General features: G+C 50.6%; 7 protein-coding genes across 7 annotated transcripts; all 7 read left to right on the top strand.

Annotated features, from left to right (window-relative positions):
* Window positions 1–596: 596 nt before the first annotated feature.
* On the top strand, window positions 597–2,368 carry dbp5 (ATP-dependent RNA helicase DBP5; the record flags this gene model as incomplete). Its single annotated transcript, XM_022530992.1, has 6 exons — window positions 597–684; window positions 763–928; window positions 993–1,490; window positions 1,549–1,786; window positions 1,833–2,033; window positions 2,096–2,368. 6 exons carry the CDS (start codon window positions 597–599, stop codon window positions 2,366–2,368), a joined length of 1,464 nt encoding a protein of 487 aa, XP_022390983.1.
* Window positions 2,369–3,513: 1,145 nt separating this feature from the next.
* ABOM_003861 (putative GTP cyclohydrolase II) lies at window positions 3,514–5,024 on the top strand (the record flags this gene model as incomplete). The annotated part of the gene is made up of 4 exons (XM_022530991.1): window positions 3,514–3,606; window positions 3,668–4,624; window positions 4,683–4,964; window positions 5,019–5,024. 4 exons carry the CDS (start codon window positions 3,514–3,516, stop codon window positions 5,022–5,024), a joined length of 1,338 nt encoding a protein of 445 aa, XP_022390982.1.
* A 691-nt stretch (window positions 5,025–5,715) lies between these two features.
* On the top strand, window positions 5,716–6,653 carry ABOM_003860 (dihydrodipicolinate synthase family protein; the record flags this gene model as incomplete). Its single annotated transcript, XM_022530990.1, has 2 exons — window positions 5,716–6,168; window positions 6,222–6,653. The coding sequence occupies 2 exons, from the start codon at window positions 5,716–5,718 to the stop codon at window positions 6,651–6,653; spliced, it is 885 nt and encodes a 294-aa protein (XP_022390981.1).
* Window positions 6,654–7,884: 1,231 nt separating this feature from the next.
* On the top strand, window positions 7,885–9,514 carry ABOM_003859 (beta-fructofuranosidase; the record flags this gene model as incomplete). The annotated part of the gene is made up of 2 exons (XM_022530989.1): window positions 7,885–8,056; window positions 8,109–9,514. 2 exons carry the CDS (start codon window positions 7,885–7,887, stop codon window positions 9,512–9,514), a joined length of 1,578 nt encoding a protein of 525 aa, XP_022391056.1.
* Window positions 9,515–10,778: 1,264 nt separating this feature from the next.
* Window positions 10,779–13,781, top strand: ABOM_003858 (basic helix-loop-helix domain-containing protein; the record flags this gene model as incomplete). The annotated part of the gene is made up of 1 exon (XM_022530988.1): window positions 10,779–13,781. One exon carries the CDS (start codon window positions 10,779–10,781, stop codon window positions 13,779–13,781), a length of 3,003 nt encoding a protein of 1,000 aa, XP_022391057.1.
* Window positions 13,782–15,747: 1,966 nt separating this feature from the next.
* Window positions 15,748–17,922, top strand: ABOM_003857 (ferric reductase family protein; the record flags this gene model as incomplete). Its single annotated transcript, XM_022530987.1, has 6 exons — window positions 15,748–16,366; window positions 16,422–16,483; window positions 16,551–16,736; window positions 16,870–17,266; window positions 17,319–17,480; window positions 17,531–17,922. 6 exons carry the CDS (start codon window positions 15,748–15,750, stop codon window positions 17,920–17,922), a joined length of 1,818 nt encoding a protein of 605 aa, XP_022391050.1.
* A 587-nt stretch (window positions 17,923–18,509) lies between these two features.
* Window positions 18,510–19,712, top strand: ABOM_003856 (D-mandelate dehydrogenase-like dehydrogenase; the record flags this gene model as incomplete). The annotated part of the gene is made up of 2 exons (XM_022530986.1): window positions 18,510–18,825; window positions 19,039–19,712. The coding sequence occupies 2 exons, from the start codon at window positions 18,510–18,512 to the stop codon at window positions 19,710–19,712; spliced, it is 990 nt and encodes a 329-aa protein (XP_022391051.1).
* Between the last annotated feature and the right edge of the window lie 221 nt (window positions 19,713–19,933).

The raw sequence follows: 19,933 nt of genomic DNA, 5'->3' as shown, positions 1-19,933 counted from the left end.
GAGTGGCCAACCGCTAAGCGCATCTGTACCTGACAATCTATCTACCTGAAGGGGCGGCCATGCGGAAGCGGGGAAGATGGCTGGAGTAACACCGGTGACAATACCGAACGACTTTCTCAGGCCACGTTGGCGGCTCTCGGACACCCACCAGGGCCAAGAAAGGCGTAATATTACGTCATGCTTGTTTGTACTGAACCACACCATCCACCGCCTTCCGTATAACGTTAGATGATATCTGCTCGATCATTCGCCTAACCAGGAATAGTGTGTTTGCAGTATGCTGGGCGGTAGGTGTTGGGTTTTTTGGCTGTCGTCACGTCCCTCTGAGAAATATACCTACCAGGCGCATATATAGCTGCTGTGGTCCTCTTACCTTCTGCGTCTGAGGAAGACTGTCTCAATACCTAGTCTTTCCAAACCCCTTGCTACGGAGAGGTTCACTTTCTCTTCCACATACGTTTCCCGATCGATCTTTTCTGTTCCAGCGAGCTCGCTTTACCCCGCGGCCGTCTCTTCACCGTCTGATCGCCTCTACCTCCCCCTGCCAGCCCTCGTCCAATTACCTGGGTTTCTCTATTCCGCAAATCTCCTTCATAATGTCTGCAGAACAACCCGCTGAAACTGCCTCCGCTGGTAATCCTCTGGCTGATCGCATCACCACGGCCGATGGATCGAAACCTGAAGGTATGGGCCATTCCGTGTTGTCAATAGCTGTCGCTATACGTGATACATACGACACTTGCTAACGTCACCGTCGTGCAGGAACTACTGAAACGACCGACAATGAGCAGGCCGATGGCGCTGCCACACAGTTGGGCGGCTCCGAACTTAACGAGCCTGAATATACGGTCGAAGTCAAACTGAGCGATCTTCAGGCGGATCCTAACAACCCTCTTTTTTCCGTGAAGAGCTTTGAGGACCTTGGACTGTACGTTAAACCTCGTGCTTTGGATTTGCCATCCTATCCCCGCTAAAGACGTGTCGATGAACAGGGACAATCGCATCTTGCAAGGACTGTCCGCCATGAACTTCCGCAAACCTTCAAAGATTCAAGAAAGAGCGCTCCCATTGCTCTTGAACAACCCTCCTAAGAACCTGGTCGGCCAGTCCCAGTCGGGTACCGGAAAGACAGCTGCGTTTGTCCTCAATGTCCTTAGCCGTTTAGACCTGTCAACAGAACAGGCGCAAAAGACGCCCCAGGCTCTGATCTTGGCTCCAACTCGAGAGCTGGCCCGTCAGATTGTTGGCGTCGTCCAGGTTATGGGCCAGTTCCTGGACGGTCTTTCCATCTCAACAGCCGTTCCTGCAGACACTAACAGTCGCCATTCGAAAATTGAGTCCTCCGTTGTCGTTGGTACTCCAGGAACAGTCATGGATATGATCAAGAAGCGTATCATGGTTGCGAATAAACTCAAGGTTCTCGTTTTGGATGAGGCAGATAACATGCTCGACCAACAAGGTTTGGGCGACCAGTGTATTCGTGTCAAGGCGTGAGTTCCTATGTCTTTCTTTTCTTTTGTTAGGGCAGTTTCAGCTAACCGTATGCAGATTGCTGCCAAAGGATATCCAAGTCGTTCTTTTCTCCGCCACCTTCCCCACCCACGTTCACCAATATGCGTCCAAATTCGCCCCGCAGGCCAACGAAATTACACTGCAGCACGAAGAGCTGACCGTCGAGGGTATCAAGCAGCTTTATCTTGACTGTTCCGACGAGGAGGATAAGTATAAGACTCTTGTTCAACTCTACGGTCTTCTTACCGTCGCTTCCTCTATCATTTTTGTTAAGGTTGGTGGCCCGTGTTAGTCATTAGGTTGCATCTAACAGTTGATAGACACGAGCATCCGCCGTCGAGATTGAGAAGCGCATGGTCGCTGAAGGTCATACTGTTGCGTCTTTGACCGGTGGTATTGAAGGCTCTCAGCGTGACGCTGTCATTGACCAATTCCGTGCTGGCCAGGCTAAGGTGTTGATTACGACCAACGTGCTTGCCAGAGGTATTGATGTCTCTACGGTGTCCATGGTCATTAACTATGTGAGTCGAAATGATGACGCGTTGCCGCCATTCAGAGAAATAAGTACTAATCTAGTGGTCAGGATATTCCCGAGATTCACCAACCTGGCGCACGGGAACGCCAGGCGGACTTCCAGACCTACCTGCACCGTATCGGACGAACCGGACGGTTCGGTCGTGTCGGCGTCTCGATCTCCTTCGTTTCCAACCGGGAGGAGTGGAATATGCTCAACCAGATCCAACAGTACTTTAACTGCACTATCCAGCGGGTCGATACGAAGGACTGGGACGAAGTGGAGGATATCATCAAGAAGACTATCAAGAACACCCGTGCGCAGGCCCAGTTCGGGCGGTAAAGGGTGAGGGCGGAGCACGGCTACCTGTATTGCTTTAATTGATGGCTTATGTGAAGATTTACGAGGTTTTCTTATGTGGAGGAAAAGTCCCAAAGAACAATAGATACCAACGACATGACCATATTTTGAGAATCTCAATGAACCTGTAGATATCCCATTGCTATCTGTTTGTCGGTGATTAGAATTTTCGTGATCTCGCAGTGCGTTAAAGTCACGTGCAATAGAGCTCTTGATCACTTGACTACGTGTAGCGCTAGCTCAGCTCATGCAGGAGATCGTGAAAAGCATATTAATAGCTCTAAGCTTATACGGAGGTCTTCCTCTAAGACTCTAGATTTTGGCAAAGAATGTAGGGCTATTAAGTGAGTTGGTATGGTTGGTGGTTATAGGAGGTGGAGAGAGACATATATATATATGAACATTACCGTGCCGAAGTATCCAGTATCCGCAAATCTAGTTAACAACTAACTACTAGTAGTAGTAGAGGGAGGGACCGAATATAGATTAAGTAATGAACAGCTATCAGGTGACTTTCCCCGAGGAGGACCGATCAGGTAGCAGCTTTGGTTGGGTTTTGATGTCGAGTAACGTGGTTCCAGTGTAACAGTCGACAGGTCATTCCAGATTCTTGGAATGAGGGGGTTTGATTTGCCGCGACCCCGCGTTGCATTCAGTCCAACATCATCTTGCATCCAGAAGACAGGGAGACCAAGACCCCTCGGGAATGTGTGCACGAGGTGAATTAAATTCGGACCAGGAGTGTACGGGGACAGAATTAATATGGGATATCTATGTACCACTCGAGCTTATCATTTCTGGTGGAGTTGGCTGTATTTATCGGGATGATAAACAAGGAGATAAGTCGGTCACTATCGATAGAGGGGAAGAACAATGATAACGATCCGATAAGGTGCGGAGAGACCAGAATGAAAGAAGGTTCAAGTCAATGATTACCGTACCAATTCACAGGTCACATGCAGTAAGGGAAGGAATGCAGCTGCAAAATGAGACCATCTTCCTCTGCTTTCCTCTTTCCTGCTTTTCCTTTCCATACGTATATATCCCTTGGTTTCCCTTTCCCTTCCTCTTTTCTTCTTCACTTCCCTCCCCCGTCTCCATCCCTATCCTAACCACCACCAGCAAATATGACCACAGATGGCCCCGAAAAGACCAGGGCTGACGGGACAGCCGTCCAGGCCGCTCCTTCACCAGAATCCCATTATAGTACACATATCGTCGTAAGTTGGAACCCACCGTACTCCACCGCAAAGTATCCCCTCACACTGATCTATAACCTAGTTGACCACCTATCCCGGGCAAAGTGGCATAGACCCTGTGCCCCTGAATTGGGGTGCAGCAAACGCCAAATCCCGTGGTCCAGTCGTGGTCTCACGCAGCGGGCCATTGCTCAAGCGACGCAATGCCATGGGCGCCCATGGCGGTAGCTACAGCATTTACAACGCCCTGGCCATCGCCGCCGGCGACCTCCCCCCTGACTTCCGTCCAGACTTTAAGAACAGCGAACCTACCTTCAACTTCCCCTGGCAACCTGCCTGGGCCGACAAAGACAAGATCGTGTCAATGGACCCCTACGGTCACGACATCGTCAACCAATTCCGGGATGAGTTGAATGCCGGTTGGGACATCCGGCCTACCATGGCTGTGACCCGTGCTAATATGAAACTGGCGGAGATCGGCGAGGCAGTGCGAGACGGACAGCTCGAGGTGGATGGTTCAATCGTGGTAGACTCCTCGGGTGAAGTCCGGGTGACGAAGGTCGCCGTCGAGCCGGTGTGGTACCTCCCTGGAGTTGCGGACCGATTCGGCGTCTCAGAGCCTATCCTGCGTCGGACGCTCTTCGAACACACGGGTGGCAGTTACCCGGAGCTGATTACTCGACCGGATCTCAAGATCTTCTTGCCGCCTATTGGTGGTCTGACGGTGTATATATTTGGACCACCCGAGCGTGTGTCGGATGAGAACGTGAAGCTGGCCTTGCGTATCCACGATGAGTGTAATGGAAGCGATGTCTTCCAGTCTGATATCTGTACATGCCGACCTTATCTGGCGTTCGGTATCCGGGAGGCGATCCGCGAAGCCCAGAATGGAGGCAGTGGTGTTGTTATCTACTTCCGAAAAGAAGGTCGTGCCTTGGGTGAGGTCATCAAGTACCTGGTGTACAACGCCCGCAAGCGTGGCGGTGACACGGCAGATAAATACTTTACGCGCACAGAGAACATCGCCGGTGTGAGAGATGTATGTGACTACATCAACCTTATCCTGCCGACCATCACCATACTGACAGTCTATTTAGATGCGCTTCCAAGCCCTCATGCCCGACATCCTCCACTGGCTCGGCATCAAGAAGATCGACCGCATGCTCTCCATGTCTAACATGAAACACGATGCGATCGTCCAATCAGGCATCCAGATCCTCGAACGAGTCCCCATTCCCGAAGATATGATCCCCGATGACTCGCGCGTTGAGATCGATGCGAAGATTAATGCCGGATACTTCACGACGGGACGGCAGTATACTATGGACGAGCTGGCCGAGGTGAAGGGACGCGGCTGGGAGAAATGGGAGGATATCACAGTACGCTCGCCGCTTGTCTTCTTATTGAATAACCGTCCACTGACATCTTCATAGCATTAAACTGGGCTCACAACGACATGAACCGGATCAAGCTACGAACTGGACGATAACTTATGACGACCTGACTTTCGATCGAGTCCACTGATGGAATTTTCATTGCGCCATCGTATCCATAGTTAATTGAACTCTATTAACAAAACTTTTCACCGTGATCTCTTCTGTAAAAGTTGTACAAAATCCCCACGCCAGTAAGTGTACGTGTGATATACATAGGTGCATGGTATAAGTAGATATAAACGTAGATAACCACACCGATTTCCAAAGTAAGAAACGATAGAACATGAATCAATAACCGGCAACACTCCCGACCAATCTCCTCCACCCCAAATGACTAAATCTCCCTTTGAACGTCATAGAACCACATCTCAAACACAGCGTGAAGGACACACCACCCAGTAGAAATCACGAATTGGAGATCTCGGTCCAAACCTCCGTTGATAGCGGACGATAAGCGGGCAAAATCTCGGTATTGCATCCCGAGCACGGAAACTTTTCCTGCAATTCCCCGCTTTGCGATGACTATATAAGATCTCAAGATCCTGGGATGACCATTTAATCAATTATTGAAATATCACATTCTACACTACTACGTTTACTATCTTTACTTTCTACATTTATTATAAATTTATAGAACATAATTTTTTTTCACTTCCTGAGAACAGAAAGGAAGAGAAGCAAGAACACAACAAAGATGGGCTCCCACGTCACCCCACAACCCCACGTCCCCAAAGCCGGGGTATGGTGTCCCGCCATCACATTCTTCGACCACAGCACCGACACAATCGACCTCGTCGCACAAAAGAAATACTACTCCTACCTATCCAAGACCGGACTAGCAGGTCTAGTCATCCTCGGCACAAACTCCGAGGCCTTCCTCCTCACCCGCGAAGAGCGCGCCCAATGCATCGCTGCCGCTCGCGAAGCCGTCGGCCCCGATTTCCCGCTCATGGCGGGCGTGGGTGCCCACTCCACAAAGCAGGTGCTTGAGTTAGCGCATGATGCTGCGGCTGCGGGCGCGAATTACTTGCTTGTGCTCCCGCCGGCCTATTTCGGGAAGGCGACGACGATGGGAGTTGTGAAGAAGTTCTTTGCCGATGTGGCGCGTCAGTCGCCCTTGCCGGTTGTTGTGTATAACTTCCCTGGGGTGTGTAATGGGGTGGATCTTGATTCGGAAACTATCACGCTATTGTGCGCGAGTCTGCTGCTAGCCGGGGAGATGGGAAGAGTAATGTGGTGGGTGTGAAGTTGACTTGTGCTTCGGTGGGTAAGATTACGAGGTTGGCGGCCACATTCAAGCCAGAGGAGTTTGCTGTCTATGGTGGTCAGAGTGATTTCTTGATTGGAGGACTGAGTGTTGGATCTGCTGGCTGCATTGCGGCGTTTGCGAATGTGTTCCCCAAAACTGCGTCGAAGATTTACGAGTTGTATAAGGCCGGGAAGGTGGCGGAGGCTATCGACTTGCAGCAGAAGGCGGCGCTAGCCGAGAGTCCTTGCAAGAGCGGCATTGCGTCGACAAAGTATGCTGCCGCGATTTACTCGGCGCCCTTGGCCGGAATTGAGGGGGCCGAGGAGAAGGCGAAGCGAGGACGCCGTATGAGGAACCCGGAGAGGGTGCTAAGAAGACGGTGAGGGAGCTGATGGACTCGGTGGCTAAGCTTGAAGTTACCATCTAGTAGTCCTGTGGATATGCGCGAATTCAGGTGAACTCAAATAGAAAGCTCGGGTTATCTCCACGAGGCCCCCCCCAAATGTGTATAGCGTGTTATTCTTGGTAGTTGTATTGCGATAGACCCAGTGTATTTCGTTCATCCAATGATTAGAAACCGGAGAGTCATGGTTTCGTGCGAGTGGAATGTTTCCCATGCTTTCAAAATGTCTTGTCTCCACGTTGGGGAGATTTCGCCGAACCGTCTCCGAGTGAACCCCATGGTTGTAGTTAGATGGTAAGTCGCAAATATTTCTGGGTAACCTGGGCATCTGGCTTTAATCGCATATAGCTAGTCGGATGAATGAACTGGTGCCTGGCGAGGGTGAGCCATAATTCGATAGAGGTTTATATAACAAGAAGTTGGCACTGGATACAACAGTTTGACGCCCTTGATCGTGTTGAAACTAGTACTACATTCACCCACAACTGTAGGTTTCCAGAATAGGCAATTCATGGGCGACTGCTGCACTTACTCCACTGAAGAAGAGCTGCTGTGGACTTCGTTGTTTGTGGGGGTGTGAACTGTGAAGAGAAAATCCCCCGATAAATCACCGGCGGTAAGGCCGTTGCTTCGGCTCCCCGCTTCCAGCATAACGCTTCTCCGGCTGGGGTAGCAGTGCCGGAGCGATCACTGTAAACACAGGGTAGATATCAGAGCTTCGCAGATGCCATACGTGAACAACAGTGTTGAATGGGACTATGGGGTTTATATACGTCGCGAACGAGCAGATATCGGTCCAGGAACCAGACCAGTCACTACCAAAACATATGATGTACATGAAGGCAATATCCCCACACTAGTTCTTAAGTCAACACCTTGGCGCGATTAGGGCAGTGGAAATTAATTTTCTCGTATGCATGGCGTGGGTATGCCGTCCTGCTAACCAGCAATCGCAGTGGTCAGACCGTCTGGCATCCACACTGGGTTGCACTGAGTCCTCGGCTTCATCCACTTGGAGCCTTGGGATGCAAAGGCCATGGAACCTAGCATTTCCCTGGAAGAGCATGCCATGCATTCGTCGTCGCCGCCAACGGGAATTTGGACCAGGGGAGCCGATTATAAATACCCCAGTCACGCCCCCCCCCGACAGAACGAATCCCAGAATTGCAACCCAGGTCACTACTCATAGCTACTGCAAGAGACCTGACGAGATGCATATCAAGCCATTCATCCTTCCTGCCATTGCGGCAGTTGCACAGGCTGCCAGCTACTCTGGAGACCTTCGGCCTCAAACACACTTCTCTCCACCTTCCGGCTTCATGAACGACCCCAACGGTCTCTTCTATGATGACAAGAGGGGCGTGTATCACTTATACTATCAGTGTGAGTCTGTTCCTGTCACTCAAACCAGACACGCGTAATAATGAGTGAATAGATAATCCTACAGAGACAGTTGCTGGGAATCAGCACTGGGGTCATGCCACCAGCCCTGATCTATACCACTGGACAAACCAGCCTATCGCCCTCGCTGGGGACAAGCCTGAAGAATATATCTTTTCAGGCTCTGCTGTGGTGGACAGCAACAACACTTCGGGATTTTTTCCCGATCAGGACGATGGTGTCGTCGCCATCTACACAGTAGACACCCCAACGCTGGAAACACAGCACATTGCTTATTCCCGCGACGGTGGATACACTTTCACCAAGTATGAGAACAACCCGGTCATCGACATTGGCTCGAAGCAGTTCCGTGACCCGCAAGTAGTGTGGCATCCCGAGACTCAGCAGTGGGTGATGGCTATTGCCTATGCGCAGGACTTGGTCATTGGATTTTATACATCGCCCAATCTTAAAGACTGGACGCATGCGTCGAACTTCACCCAGGCAGGGCTGCCGGGAGACCAATTTGAATGTCCCAACTTGGTCAAGTTTTTAGTGGATCCCGCTGTGTCTAAAGAGACCAGCAAGTACGTGCTTTTCATTTCTGTGAATCCTGGTGCTCCTCTCGGGGGTTCGGGCACGTTTTATGTTGTCGGCGATTTCAATGGCACCCATTTTACGTCCGAAGTTGCCCAGGAGACACTTTTTGATTTCTCCAAGGACAACTATGCTGCGCAGTGGTATTCTGGTATTCCTGAGAATGAGCCTCCTATCTCCATCGGGTGGGCTAGCAACTGGGATTACACCGAAGAGGTCCCCACTGGCCCGCTTGAAGGCTGGAGGAGCGCCATGACTTTACCTAGAGCGCACACCTTAACCAAGGTCAATGGTGTCTGGACTGTGACTCACCGCCTGTTTGAGGGCCTCTCTGCTATTAAGGGCAGACAGCTCGTGAGCAAGAGCCTCCAGTCTGGGGATGTGACAGCGAACTTCTCTGGGGTCCCGTCGAAGGCGGTATATTTCGACGTGACACTGAAGGGCATCGATGTTGCCAAGCCTACCGGGCGCGTGAGGTTTAACTTCACCTCATCTACATCGGGGGAGTTCCTCGACGGAGGTTTGTTCCTGGATGACGGTTCTTTCTGGATCAACAGAGCTGGAACCCATCTTTTCACGATCGAAGATAATGGAAACTACACATCCTCTTCCACAACCACTATCTCGTCATTTGGTAACGGCACGTTCAGCTTCTCGGGCGTTATCGACCGCTCTGTGTTTGAAGTCTTCCTTGGTCAGGACGGGATCCAGAGCGGAACCATGACTTTCTTCCCAAGTTCCCCACTCGATACCTTGGGCGTTTCCGCAGAGGGTCTCAGTGGTCGGACTAGTGTTAGTGTCAAGGCTTGGGGTCTTCAGAGCGGCTGGAACTCAACGACAGCCAGCAAGAGGTTCCGCGCCTGAGTCAATTGGCTGCTAGAGTGGCTCAGTTTATGATGCATGATTGTAAAGTTATCGCATGGATGCATAATTGAAGATTTAATGTTAGAATTGATTTCTTCTCGAAGTCTCCAGTTTGTACCCCGTACACCGTAAGGTCAAAAACACTCCGTACTTTGGTGGATGCTCAATTGAGGGGCACTCTGCATTAGTTGGATTGCTGTCTGCGGTCCAGAGCATTGGAGCATCCCAAAATAAACGGCATGATGTAATATCACGTGTCACATAAGGGCCTCATCGGCCGTTTTAGGCGGAAGGTAATATTACATAGTTGAACAATACAACCACTGAGGAGACTACGATACAGGTCCCCAAGCTCGGTAATACGATGACAGCCTGTCGGTTTGCCGGAACAGCAGTGTCCCGCGATCATACGACGCTTAGTACCGAGTCTTGGCCGAGGGTCAGTCGCCATTGCTGTCAGGCACCACTTTGTCCTTCTTCCAACGATGCGCAGAACAGTGAACAGGTGACTCTGCTCTGCTACGTGTTTACCAATAATAAATCTATTATCACTATATCCTTGTCTCTGCAGTGGCGAATACACAGAGAAAGAAACAAGAAAAAACCCCCCCCCCTTGAAGAAGAAAGGAAGAAGATCTTATCTGCTGGGGCAGTCTGTTCCAACTGTGGCTCGTACCGTTCCATGTGAGAGGGTCTAAGCCGCGTACTCAACCACCCAACGCCGCCTCGATAAGATCTTTGAAAACACTAATTTTCGGCTCGTTTTCTTTTTTGTTTGTCAGACCCCAACGTGACTGACTAGTTAGTTCGGTCTGTCTGTCATGAAGAACAACTCCAACTTTTCAAGTTGATCACTCCTTTCACAACTTGACCCTCACATCAATTGCCACCCACTATAGTATCTCTCTCCTTTTCTTTCTTTTTAAGGGATCTCTCTCTATTATCGCCCCCCAATCGTTCTCCACAGCTCAAAATTTAGCGCGTTGGGTTCTGGCTGATCATCAATCACCTTTCAACTCTAACCCGCCACTAGCCGGGCTTGTTCCCTTTGCCTGAGGTATGCACACCCTAGGTTACACTACCTGGTACTTTTGTCCAGAGGAACCATCCACCCTTCTGCTCCCACCTTCGTTGTCAATACCCGATGGTTAATAGGAGCAAAGGCTTGTTTCGCGATACTTACACGAAGCGGTTCACATATACGCCCCTAAACCGACTCATAGCCATAGTGGCTTGATGGTCCAGACCCTGGCGGCTGGACACAATGGCTATGCCTAGCATGGGTAGCGATTTCCAGCTCTTCTCCCCCGCCCAATCTTCAGATAGAAGAGAGTCCCAGACGGACTCCATGGCGTTTCCCCAATCTTCTCCGGAGGATTCGGGCCAGGATTGGACACAATGGATGAGATGGGATGACCACTCCTTCCCAGAGACCACCAACGAAATTTCCCAATCGCCCTTTGATTTTTCATTTACCTCACCCGGCGCCTCGATCGGCAAGCAGAGCCTCGGTGCTGTTCAAAAGTCCGACTTCTCCCCAGATATTTCACTCGATTGCGTGACGAATCTTCCGTTTGATTCCTTCTTAGGCCAGGATGGCAGTGGCAGGCTTCCACCTCATCGAAGTTCAAACGGTGGCACGGATATGCAGTCTGCTCAGTCGACCACATCTGGATCACCTATGTCTCTCGCAGGTGCCAAACGCAAGTCGGGTAGTGATGACGATGGATCAACAGTTAGCGGCTCGGCTCCGCCCGGAAAGAAGATGCCCTCGAAGAAACGAGCCCACAATGTAATTGAAAAGCGATACCGAGCCAACTTGAATGAGAAAATTGCCGAGCTCAGAGATAGCGTCCCCAGCCTACGGGCCTCGAGACACCTGGTCGATGAAGACGATGGGGAGGGTGTTACGCCAGCCAATAAGTTGAACAAGGCCTCTATTCTTTCCAAGGCAACGGAGTATATTCGACACCTGGAAATCCGTAATAAGCGGCTGGAAGATGAAAATACTGCTCTCAAGAACAGACTACGACAATTGGACAAGGCCGTCGATCAGAATGTGACATCTGCGGCCTCAGTTTCTTCACCAAGCAATTACACCGAGTCTGGTGCAAGCTCATCACCGAGCGTCTTCTCAAACGCGGAGGATGTTCCCAGTGATCCCTCCCCGGGCTCTCTTCACCCCCCGGAGGGTATGATTAAGGTACCCGATGCCTTCAAGCGCATGCGGGCTGCGGCTCCGAGAGATGAATCGTGGTCCCAATCTTACATCCAATACCCTAGCAGCGGTAATACATCCCCTCAGTCGGGTAACCGCAAACGTTCCCACTATCCTAATAAATACATGCTTGGCGCGCTTGCTGGCCTTATGGTCTTCGAGGGAATGAGTTCAGAGAAGAAGACAGAATCAACAGCAAAAGGGCTCCTGGCTATCCCGGCCAATCTCTTCAACAACATGCAATTGCCACCGACCGGTTATTGGATTGCGACGGCTCGTAGCTTCTGGTATTCATGGCACGCCCGTGCTATTTCCCACTTTCTCATCCTTGCCACTCTCATCGTCGGCAGTGCGTTCATCGTTTTCGTTTACCTTTTCAACTCCGGCGGGCCTGGGCTTCAGTACTCCTCTTCAAAATCAGCATCTGCCACGCTGTCGTCCAGCAACTTCCGGCGTCAGGCTTGGCTGACTAGCATCCAACGGGTTGGAGTACCCCGGCATAGGTTTTTTCACGAGTGGTATGTTGTGACGTCGCGATGTTTTGAATACGTCTTGCGTTGTTTACTGGGATGGAAGCTCTACTCGTGGGCCACAGGAATTACCGAAGAGGACGAAAAGGGTCGAGTGAAGACATGGGACATCGCGATCGATGCCCAACTGGCTGGAGGTGACGCAGAGGTTAGCAAAAGTCGTCTTGTTTTGACCATTTTCGCTGCTGGCACCCTTCCTCGAAGCCCCATGAGAATGATGTTGAAGGCTTTCCATTGTCGCATTTTGCTTTGGCGCGTGGGCGACCCAGGCTCTTGGACCTTCAACGTCTCCAACGACGTTGCCCGTAGCCTGGCACGGTACCAATGGGACCTCGCTCGGAAAATGAATTCGTCCCTACCAGAGGACCACCCAGATGCCCTCCCCAGCCATCTAGCTGCCCTGCTCGAGCTTGATAGTGAAGAGGTCATGATTGACAGCGTCATCCAAAGAGCCGCAAATCTCACTTGGAACCGTCCTACCCAGGAAGGAACGGATGGAGATGAGGCCCTGCTTGACGTAGTGGAAGAGGATCCTGCCATACAGTCCTCATTGGACGCGCTTGCTGCGTGGTGGTCTAGCCATCTGTTACAACGAGCCCTCCTGAGATACTTCGAGGCTAGTGCTGGCGGTCAAGACAGGAGGAAGAGCCGCGATCTTTTCAAATCCAAACTCAAAACAGCTCTTAACGTAGCGCCTCAACCGTCGGCGGCGCATACGCGTGCTCTTGTTATGCAAGCCGTTTTCTTCGAACAAGATCGCGTTGCGAATATCAATATGGTTCTTGCAGCGCTGCCCAAGGACAAAGGGAAAACCAAAAAAACCCAGGCTTCCAACTTCCTCGACTCCTCTCTTCCCGCATCTGTCCGCGATGAGATTAATATTGCCGTGCGCTGTGCAATGATCGCAGCCATCTTCACAGCACGGACCACCGGAGATACATCTCTCCCTGCGTCCTTCACGATGCAGAAAGCAATATCCTGGTTTAACCAGCTACCTTTGGACCCCGTTGAGCTAACTCTTCTTGGGTTCGCCGCTACGTATCATCTTCTGCACGTCCTGGCCTCGGATACCGACTACATGAATTCATCGGATTCCTCAGTTCCTTCTTCTCCTGTCCCTAGACATCGATCCTTGTCCTCTGGCGATGAGTCTGACAGACCAGCGACATCTCACAAGCAGAAATGCTCGCCGCCCCTGATCCCCAATCTAAGCCGTGTGGCTTCGGAGCTATCGTACTGGGCGAAGAACGCGTATAACCCAGCTTTCTACGGATTCACGTCTCATCTCGTTGGAGTTGTTGATTCAGAATGCAAATCCCTGTGCCATAGCGCGGGGGTCGATCTGGTCGACTATTCTCGTATCCAAGAGGAGAGGAGGGAAGCTATACGGAATAAGGACAAGAAGAAGAAGCCACGCAAGAAGTCTAATGAGGGCTCGCGACAAAGCAGACAGGCAACCTCTAATAGCAAACCAGCCCAATGCCCCAGGCCGGAAAGTTCACATGAGGCCGGGGCTTGAAAAGGTATGGTCTACCTTCGTATGCATGCATTACGGTTGATGTCGCTGTCTAAGGGTTGGTTTATCTCACGGCTTGTTACTTAAAGGACACTTGGTATTGCGCGATGCGCTACTTCTGGTATTAGGGTGTATTTTGCAAGTGATGGAAAATGGGAATCGGAATATATACAACAACTATCGGTCTATGGCGTTTTTTCGGTTGAACCGCGGCCTGTTTCATGTATCTTCCCTCCGGCGTCACAGAAAGCCGAATTAGACTAAAACAGTCTCTCTCCTACTTGGTTGTTTTGCCTGTGTATAATGCCTAATAACATATACTGCGTGCAAGTCACCACTCGAATATTCCGATCTGTTCTTTTCGCTCGCGTCGACCCGGTCTCGTTGGTGGACGTTCTCATCAGGGAGTTGATGTATTTTTAACTTTTGTCTGACAATTTGCTAGTGATCGGCGATGTTCCGGATCGAGGTTGAAGCTACGCCGCATGCGGCTGGCGTTGAATCTGTGGCTGAAAGTTTAAGCCACGCGGCGATCACCAGTTAAGCTTCCGTACCTGCCACCCCGTATAAGGCTGACGCAAGCTGCTTTTCATCCTGTATCAGTCGTGTGATCTCGGTTGGAGTACATGACTTCTCGGTGACATGCAGATTTACCACCGAAACACAGCGTGGGCAACATTACGTCGACCCTCATGTTGACACCGGTGTCGTCATTGCGGCAACCGTGCCATATCCTCTTCCAGGGCAGGAACAAGGATATGAGCTGCACCGTGCCGGTCACCTTGGCGGATAGCGGGGCTTCGAACACTTCTATCGTGGAAAGATTCGCGACAGCCACTTCGTCATTATAAAAGCCGAATAAAGCCCGCGCCCCTTGGGAACTCCCATGGTTACCTCAGGGACTTGCGCAACAGACGAAAGTTAAAATGTACAAATCATCATAACGTTACAATATTCTCTCAAGCCATTTGTTATTCCATAGATGCACATAACTGCCGAAACAGTACCCGGTTGGAGCTTTACGCAATCTTGCACTGGTGTCCGGTTCATGACGTTGATCTCCGATTTTACAGCACCCCCGCCGTGAGTCAGTAGAAGCCTTAAGATTTCGCTGTACCTACGCTGCCTAGATAGTACCAGAGGCAGTATACTTATGTCTGGATCACCAGCTTGAATCTCATGGTCGACGCTGCCACGTGCCCGGAATGAAGGGGTTCCCTCATGACAAACTTTGGTCGGGACCTCTTCTACGTCATCATCCTAAATCTAAGGCTCTACAGGATAAAAGCTCGCTTGGAAGGGTACAACCCGCGTGGTAACTCTTGCAGAATAGACCATGGAAATCTCGGGTGGTTGCGGATGGCGGGCTGAGACCCTCAACTTTCAGGATCTCCGTTTGCGGCGCCGTGGTTTCATCGATTCAGTCAACTGCAGATCCACCCCGTGCATCCGACCAACCGACAAGGGAAGAAAGTAATGACCATAGGTAGTTGTTGAACTAATCCTCAAAAGCATTAGTCTATGCCGTCAGTTTGCTGATTTGCTCAAGATGCAGGCGGGGAAACAACAGCACCTCTCGCAGGCCCAGACCACTGGGTAAGGGTCTCATTCCAGAACCCCGTTCCCCACATTCTTGGTTGTAATGACCTTCTCAGGAGCACTGTTCTCGATTTCTTGCTAGAATGCGGATGTTTAACCTGTCACGGCGCGGTCCATGGATGACTGGAGGCTAACACCAATATGGATGACGGCATCGTTAAATATATGCCGTGCACAAGACCCGTGTATCGTGGCAGGCGCAAACCCATTGTTCTCGTTCCTGTATATCTATCTTGCCGTTAGACAGCCATAATAATCATTTTGGTACCTGTCCGGCTTGAAGGGAAACGTCACCTCTGGCTCGAGGTGGTTGTGCGGCTTTAGCAGTCCTCTTTGATTCACATATTCAAGCGTGCTCTCTTCATTCAAAATGGGAGTAGATCAGCTAGAGCCGGGGAGGCAACACATCCAAGATGACCACCCTCCTATGAATCCTGGGCTGGCCACACCTCTGTATGTCTTGGGCGGGTTTTTTATTATCTCATTCCTCAGCCGATCTATCATAAGGCTACGACACCATCGACGTCTACGTGAGGTTCTCCGAGACGATAAACAAGAAAGGTTCGCTCGCAGCGGTGCTTTTTCAGCCTTTTTCAAGAAACATGTCTTTTACGCACCGCTATTGTCTATTCGCCACAGTCGCGAATTTCGCTTTCTGGGCCGGATCCATATGGGGATAATCCCCCTACGGCTAGAGGCTGTTCTACTGCTCGCATACTTTGTGCTGAACATTCTCTTCTTTTTTGTACTTTCCAACTGGTGGTCGGGCTATCAGGAGACGCTGTACCAAATCAAATATGCCGCTGGTCACCTTTGTGTGATGAATTTGCCCGTACTTGTTCTCACTGCTGCTCGTAACAACCCCCTTATCCCAATGCTAGGGTTGCAGTTTGACACATTCAACCTGATGCATCGATGGATCGGACGTCTCATTATCGGCGAGGCCGTCATTCATATGGCTTGTGTGGTAGCAGGGAAAGCTGGAGAATGTGAGTAAATCCTGGCTTTTGGCCTAAATCGACTTGGTGACTAACTGGTATGCAGTGAGCATGTCAGAGGTGACCCATCTTCTCTGGAACACGCCGTTCTTCATAGAAGGATTTATTGTAAGTCTATAACTGAAACCCAGCTTGTCGTATATGGTCTAACGGGTCGTGATGATGATGACGGTAGGCTTTGATTGCATTCATGGTGATACTGTTTCAGTCCGCATCTCCCATTCGACATGCCTTTTACGAATTCTTCCTTCATTTCCATATCCTACTTGCAATAACCTCATTTGTCGGACTCTGGTATCATCTTCGTGGGTTGGTTCTACAGCATGTTCTGCTGGTCACACTCATTCTGTGGGGTCTTGATGTAAGTCTTTACCACTGTTTTGATCTGCCCACGCCACGATTCTACACAAACTATATTCTCCCCCTCCTCCCCAACGTTCCCCTGCCAGGGTGCTTCAGACTTAATCGAAGGCAAAACTGACATATCTTAACAGAGAGTTGGGCGCTTGGGCAGTATCATCTGGCGCAACGTCGGGAAACAACGCACAATGGCTACCGTGGAGCTTCTTCCCGGAGATGTAGCTCGCGTTGATGTAGCCCTGGCGCGGTCATGGACCTTCAAACCCGGGCAATACATGTATCTCTACATGCCCTCCCTTGGTCTCTGGACATCGCATCCATTCTCCATCGCATGGACGGATGACCGAGCGAGTCTAACCGAAAAGCGCGGATCCAATGAATCACTGAGCATTTTGCTGGGAGGCCCACAACGTGAAGTCATGTCCTTCCTGATCAAGCGACGGGACGGATTTACCAATAAGCTTCTCCAGAAAGTCAATACGTCGATCGAGGGCAAATTCACCGCATCCGCTCTGGTCGAAGGTCCTTTCGGTATGTAGAGGAAACGCCATGACTAGCGGGGCTACACTGATTGTCTATTTAGGTGGCCTTCACTCTCTCTCTTCATACGGGACCATTCTTCTAATCGCAGGCGGCATTGGAATCACGCACCCAATGTCCTACTTACATGAGATCATGAATGGATTTTCTCAGAAGTCAACCGCTGTTCGGAAGGTCAGCCTGATCTGGGTGATCCGTAGTATTGGTGAGTGTGCGCGGCGCACATGAGAGCAACCTCCACTGACCATCTTTCAGACCATCTGGAATGGATCCAGCCGTGGATGACATCTCTCCTGAACCATTCAGCACTTCAAGTGTCAAACGAACAAAAAAACCACACATACTTCCAATTTCCAGAACTCTCTCTCTCCATTCAAATATATCTCACTTTAAGTGAAAGCACGGATGAGTACTCACTGGACGAGAGCCCTTGGACCAATTCCGCACCGCCAAGCGTACCAATCAGTGTGGTCTCCGGCAAGCCATCCTTCAACCAAATCCTAGAAGAGGAGAAGACGAAACAGATAGGCGCAATGGCAGTCAGCGTGTGTGGACCAGGCGGGATGGGCGATGACGTCCGCAAATGCGTTCGGGATAACCAGGGGACGCAAACCATAGATTTACATGAGGCGTCGTTTTGCTGGTAGACATGCATATTTGCTTTTTCTTTTCTTGTTCGCTTAGCTTGCCATCATTCCATACTACTGATATATCCTGTTCCTAGCTCTAGCTTCTGCACTACACTGAATGCCAATGTTTCTGATACCCGCTGGTGCACGTGCACTGCATTTACAGTTTGGTCCTGACTTGGACAAAATCGGTTTCTAATTCCATACTGCACTTCATAGGGCAATTACGCCCGTTGCCCACAGCTGATCTACAAGATATTTCAACCAATCATTGTGCTAAAAGCGATGGAACTTCCCCTCACAGCACGTATCACCCCATATGGGGTAAAAACAGCTCACAACTGCAGCGGTGACGGTAATCCGACTCGGATTTCCGCAGCGTCGGCAATCGGTTTTTGACCGACGGCAATTGACCATGCCGGAAGTATAAGTATACCCCAAGAGCGAACAACAGAAACGAAACCGCAGAATACAACGCCAATTCCTCTTTTGTGCTAAAAAAATATTAAATAAATAAATTGCGCGCGAAAATCACCTCAAGTCCAAAAAGAAAAAAAAAAGAACAAAACCCAAGAAGCGAAGAAGGAAAGAAAAAAGAAACCAAAATGCCACCCCAATTCCGCATTCTCCACATCGGCGACAACATCAAATACAACCACGATGTGTACACACGCTTCTCGTCAGAATTCGAGATCATCCAGCCGAGCGCCGAAGAGCGCGAAAGGGAAGAGTTCATGCGGGCGCTGAAGGAGCGCCGCTGGGGGGACTTCCATGCCATCTTCCGGCCCTTCTGGAACACGGGGGGCGAGATGGGCCGCTGGGACAGCGAGTTGATTCCGCTTTTGCCCAAGAGTGTGAAGATCATGGCGTCCGCCGGGGCCGGGTATGACTGGGCGGATGTGGATGTGTTTGCTGAGCATGGTATGTGTCTCTCTCTCTGTCTGTCTACTTCTCTTGCCACTGGGCCATTTCCGGCGTCAATTGGTGTCACGCCCCCTGCCGGTTAAAGCCGCAGAATGTAACTAGAACATATTTTGTGGGGTAAAAACGGAGAAACAACCTGTGGGGAAAGAAGGAAAAAAAAAAAGTGGAAAACAGAGCCCCAGCTAATGAGGGAAATTGAAAATGTCACAGGAATCATCTACTGCAATGGGGCAGCGGCATCGTCGGAATCCGTCGCCGACATGACGATCTTCCTGATCCTATCCGTCTTCCGCAACCTTGCCTGGTCCCACCAAGCTGCGCACTCCGCCAACCCACAGGCCTTCGCCGACGCCCACAAAAACTCCCCGCTCACAGCGCGCAACCCGCGCAACCACGTCCTGGGCATCATAGGCCTGGGCCAGATTGGCTACATGATCGCGCAGAAAGCCTACGCCGCCTTCGGCATGAGGATCGCCTACCACGATCTCTTCCGGAAGACCCCCGAGCAGGAGTCTCGTGTCGGGGCGACCTACTACAAGGATTTGGAATCGTTGCTTGCTACCGCGGACTGCGTTGTTGTTGCCACGCCGTTTGCTGGTAAGACGTTGCTGACGCTGGAGCGGTTTAGGCAGTTTAAGAAGGGGTCGCGGTTTATCAATATCGCGCGCGGTTCCCTGGTCGATGAGGAGGCGCTCGTCCAGGTCCTGGATGAGGGCCATTTGGCTGCTGCTGGCTTGGACGTTCATGCGAATGAGCCTTATGTGCATCCGCGCTTGGTTAAGCATCCTCGTGTCATGGCGATGTCGCATAATGCCGGTGGCACGGTCGATACCCATATTGGGTTCGAGAGGTTGGCTATGGAGAATATTGAGGCTTTTTGTTGAAGGGGAAGCTTTGACGCCGGTTAATGCGCATTTGTTGAAGAGTAAGAGTTCTTTGTAGGCTTTTGGTTTTGGGCGGGTTGATATACCATTTTTTTGTTTGGGCTTTTTAATACAGTTATCAGTAAAATTGGATAAGAATGAATTGTTACCGTTTCTGAAAGAGCACTAGTAGATTAGGCCATGCAAGATGCGATTGTTGGTGCATGGCGTGTATGATGGAT

The sequence above is a fragment of the Aspergillus bombycis genome (genome assembly GCF_001792695.1).
Source record: "Aspergillus bombycis strain NRRL26010 chromosome Unknown contig00024, whole genome shotgun sequence".
Classification (NCBI taxonomy): Eukaryota; Fungi; Ascomycota; class Eurotiomycetes; order Eurotiales; family Aspergillaceae; genus Aspergillus; species Aspergillus bombycis.
Note: the sequence above shows the minus strand (reverse complement) of the source record. Positions and strands in the feature narration are given on the sequence as shown.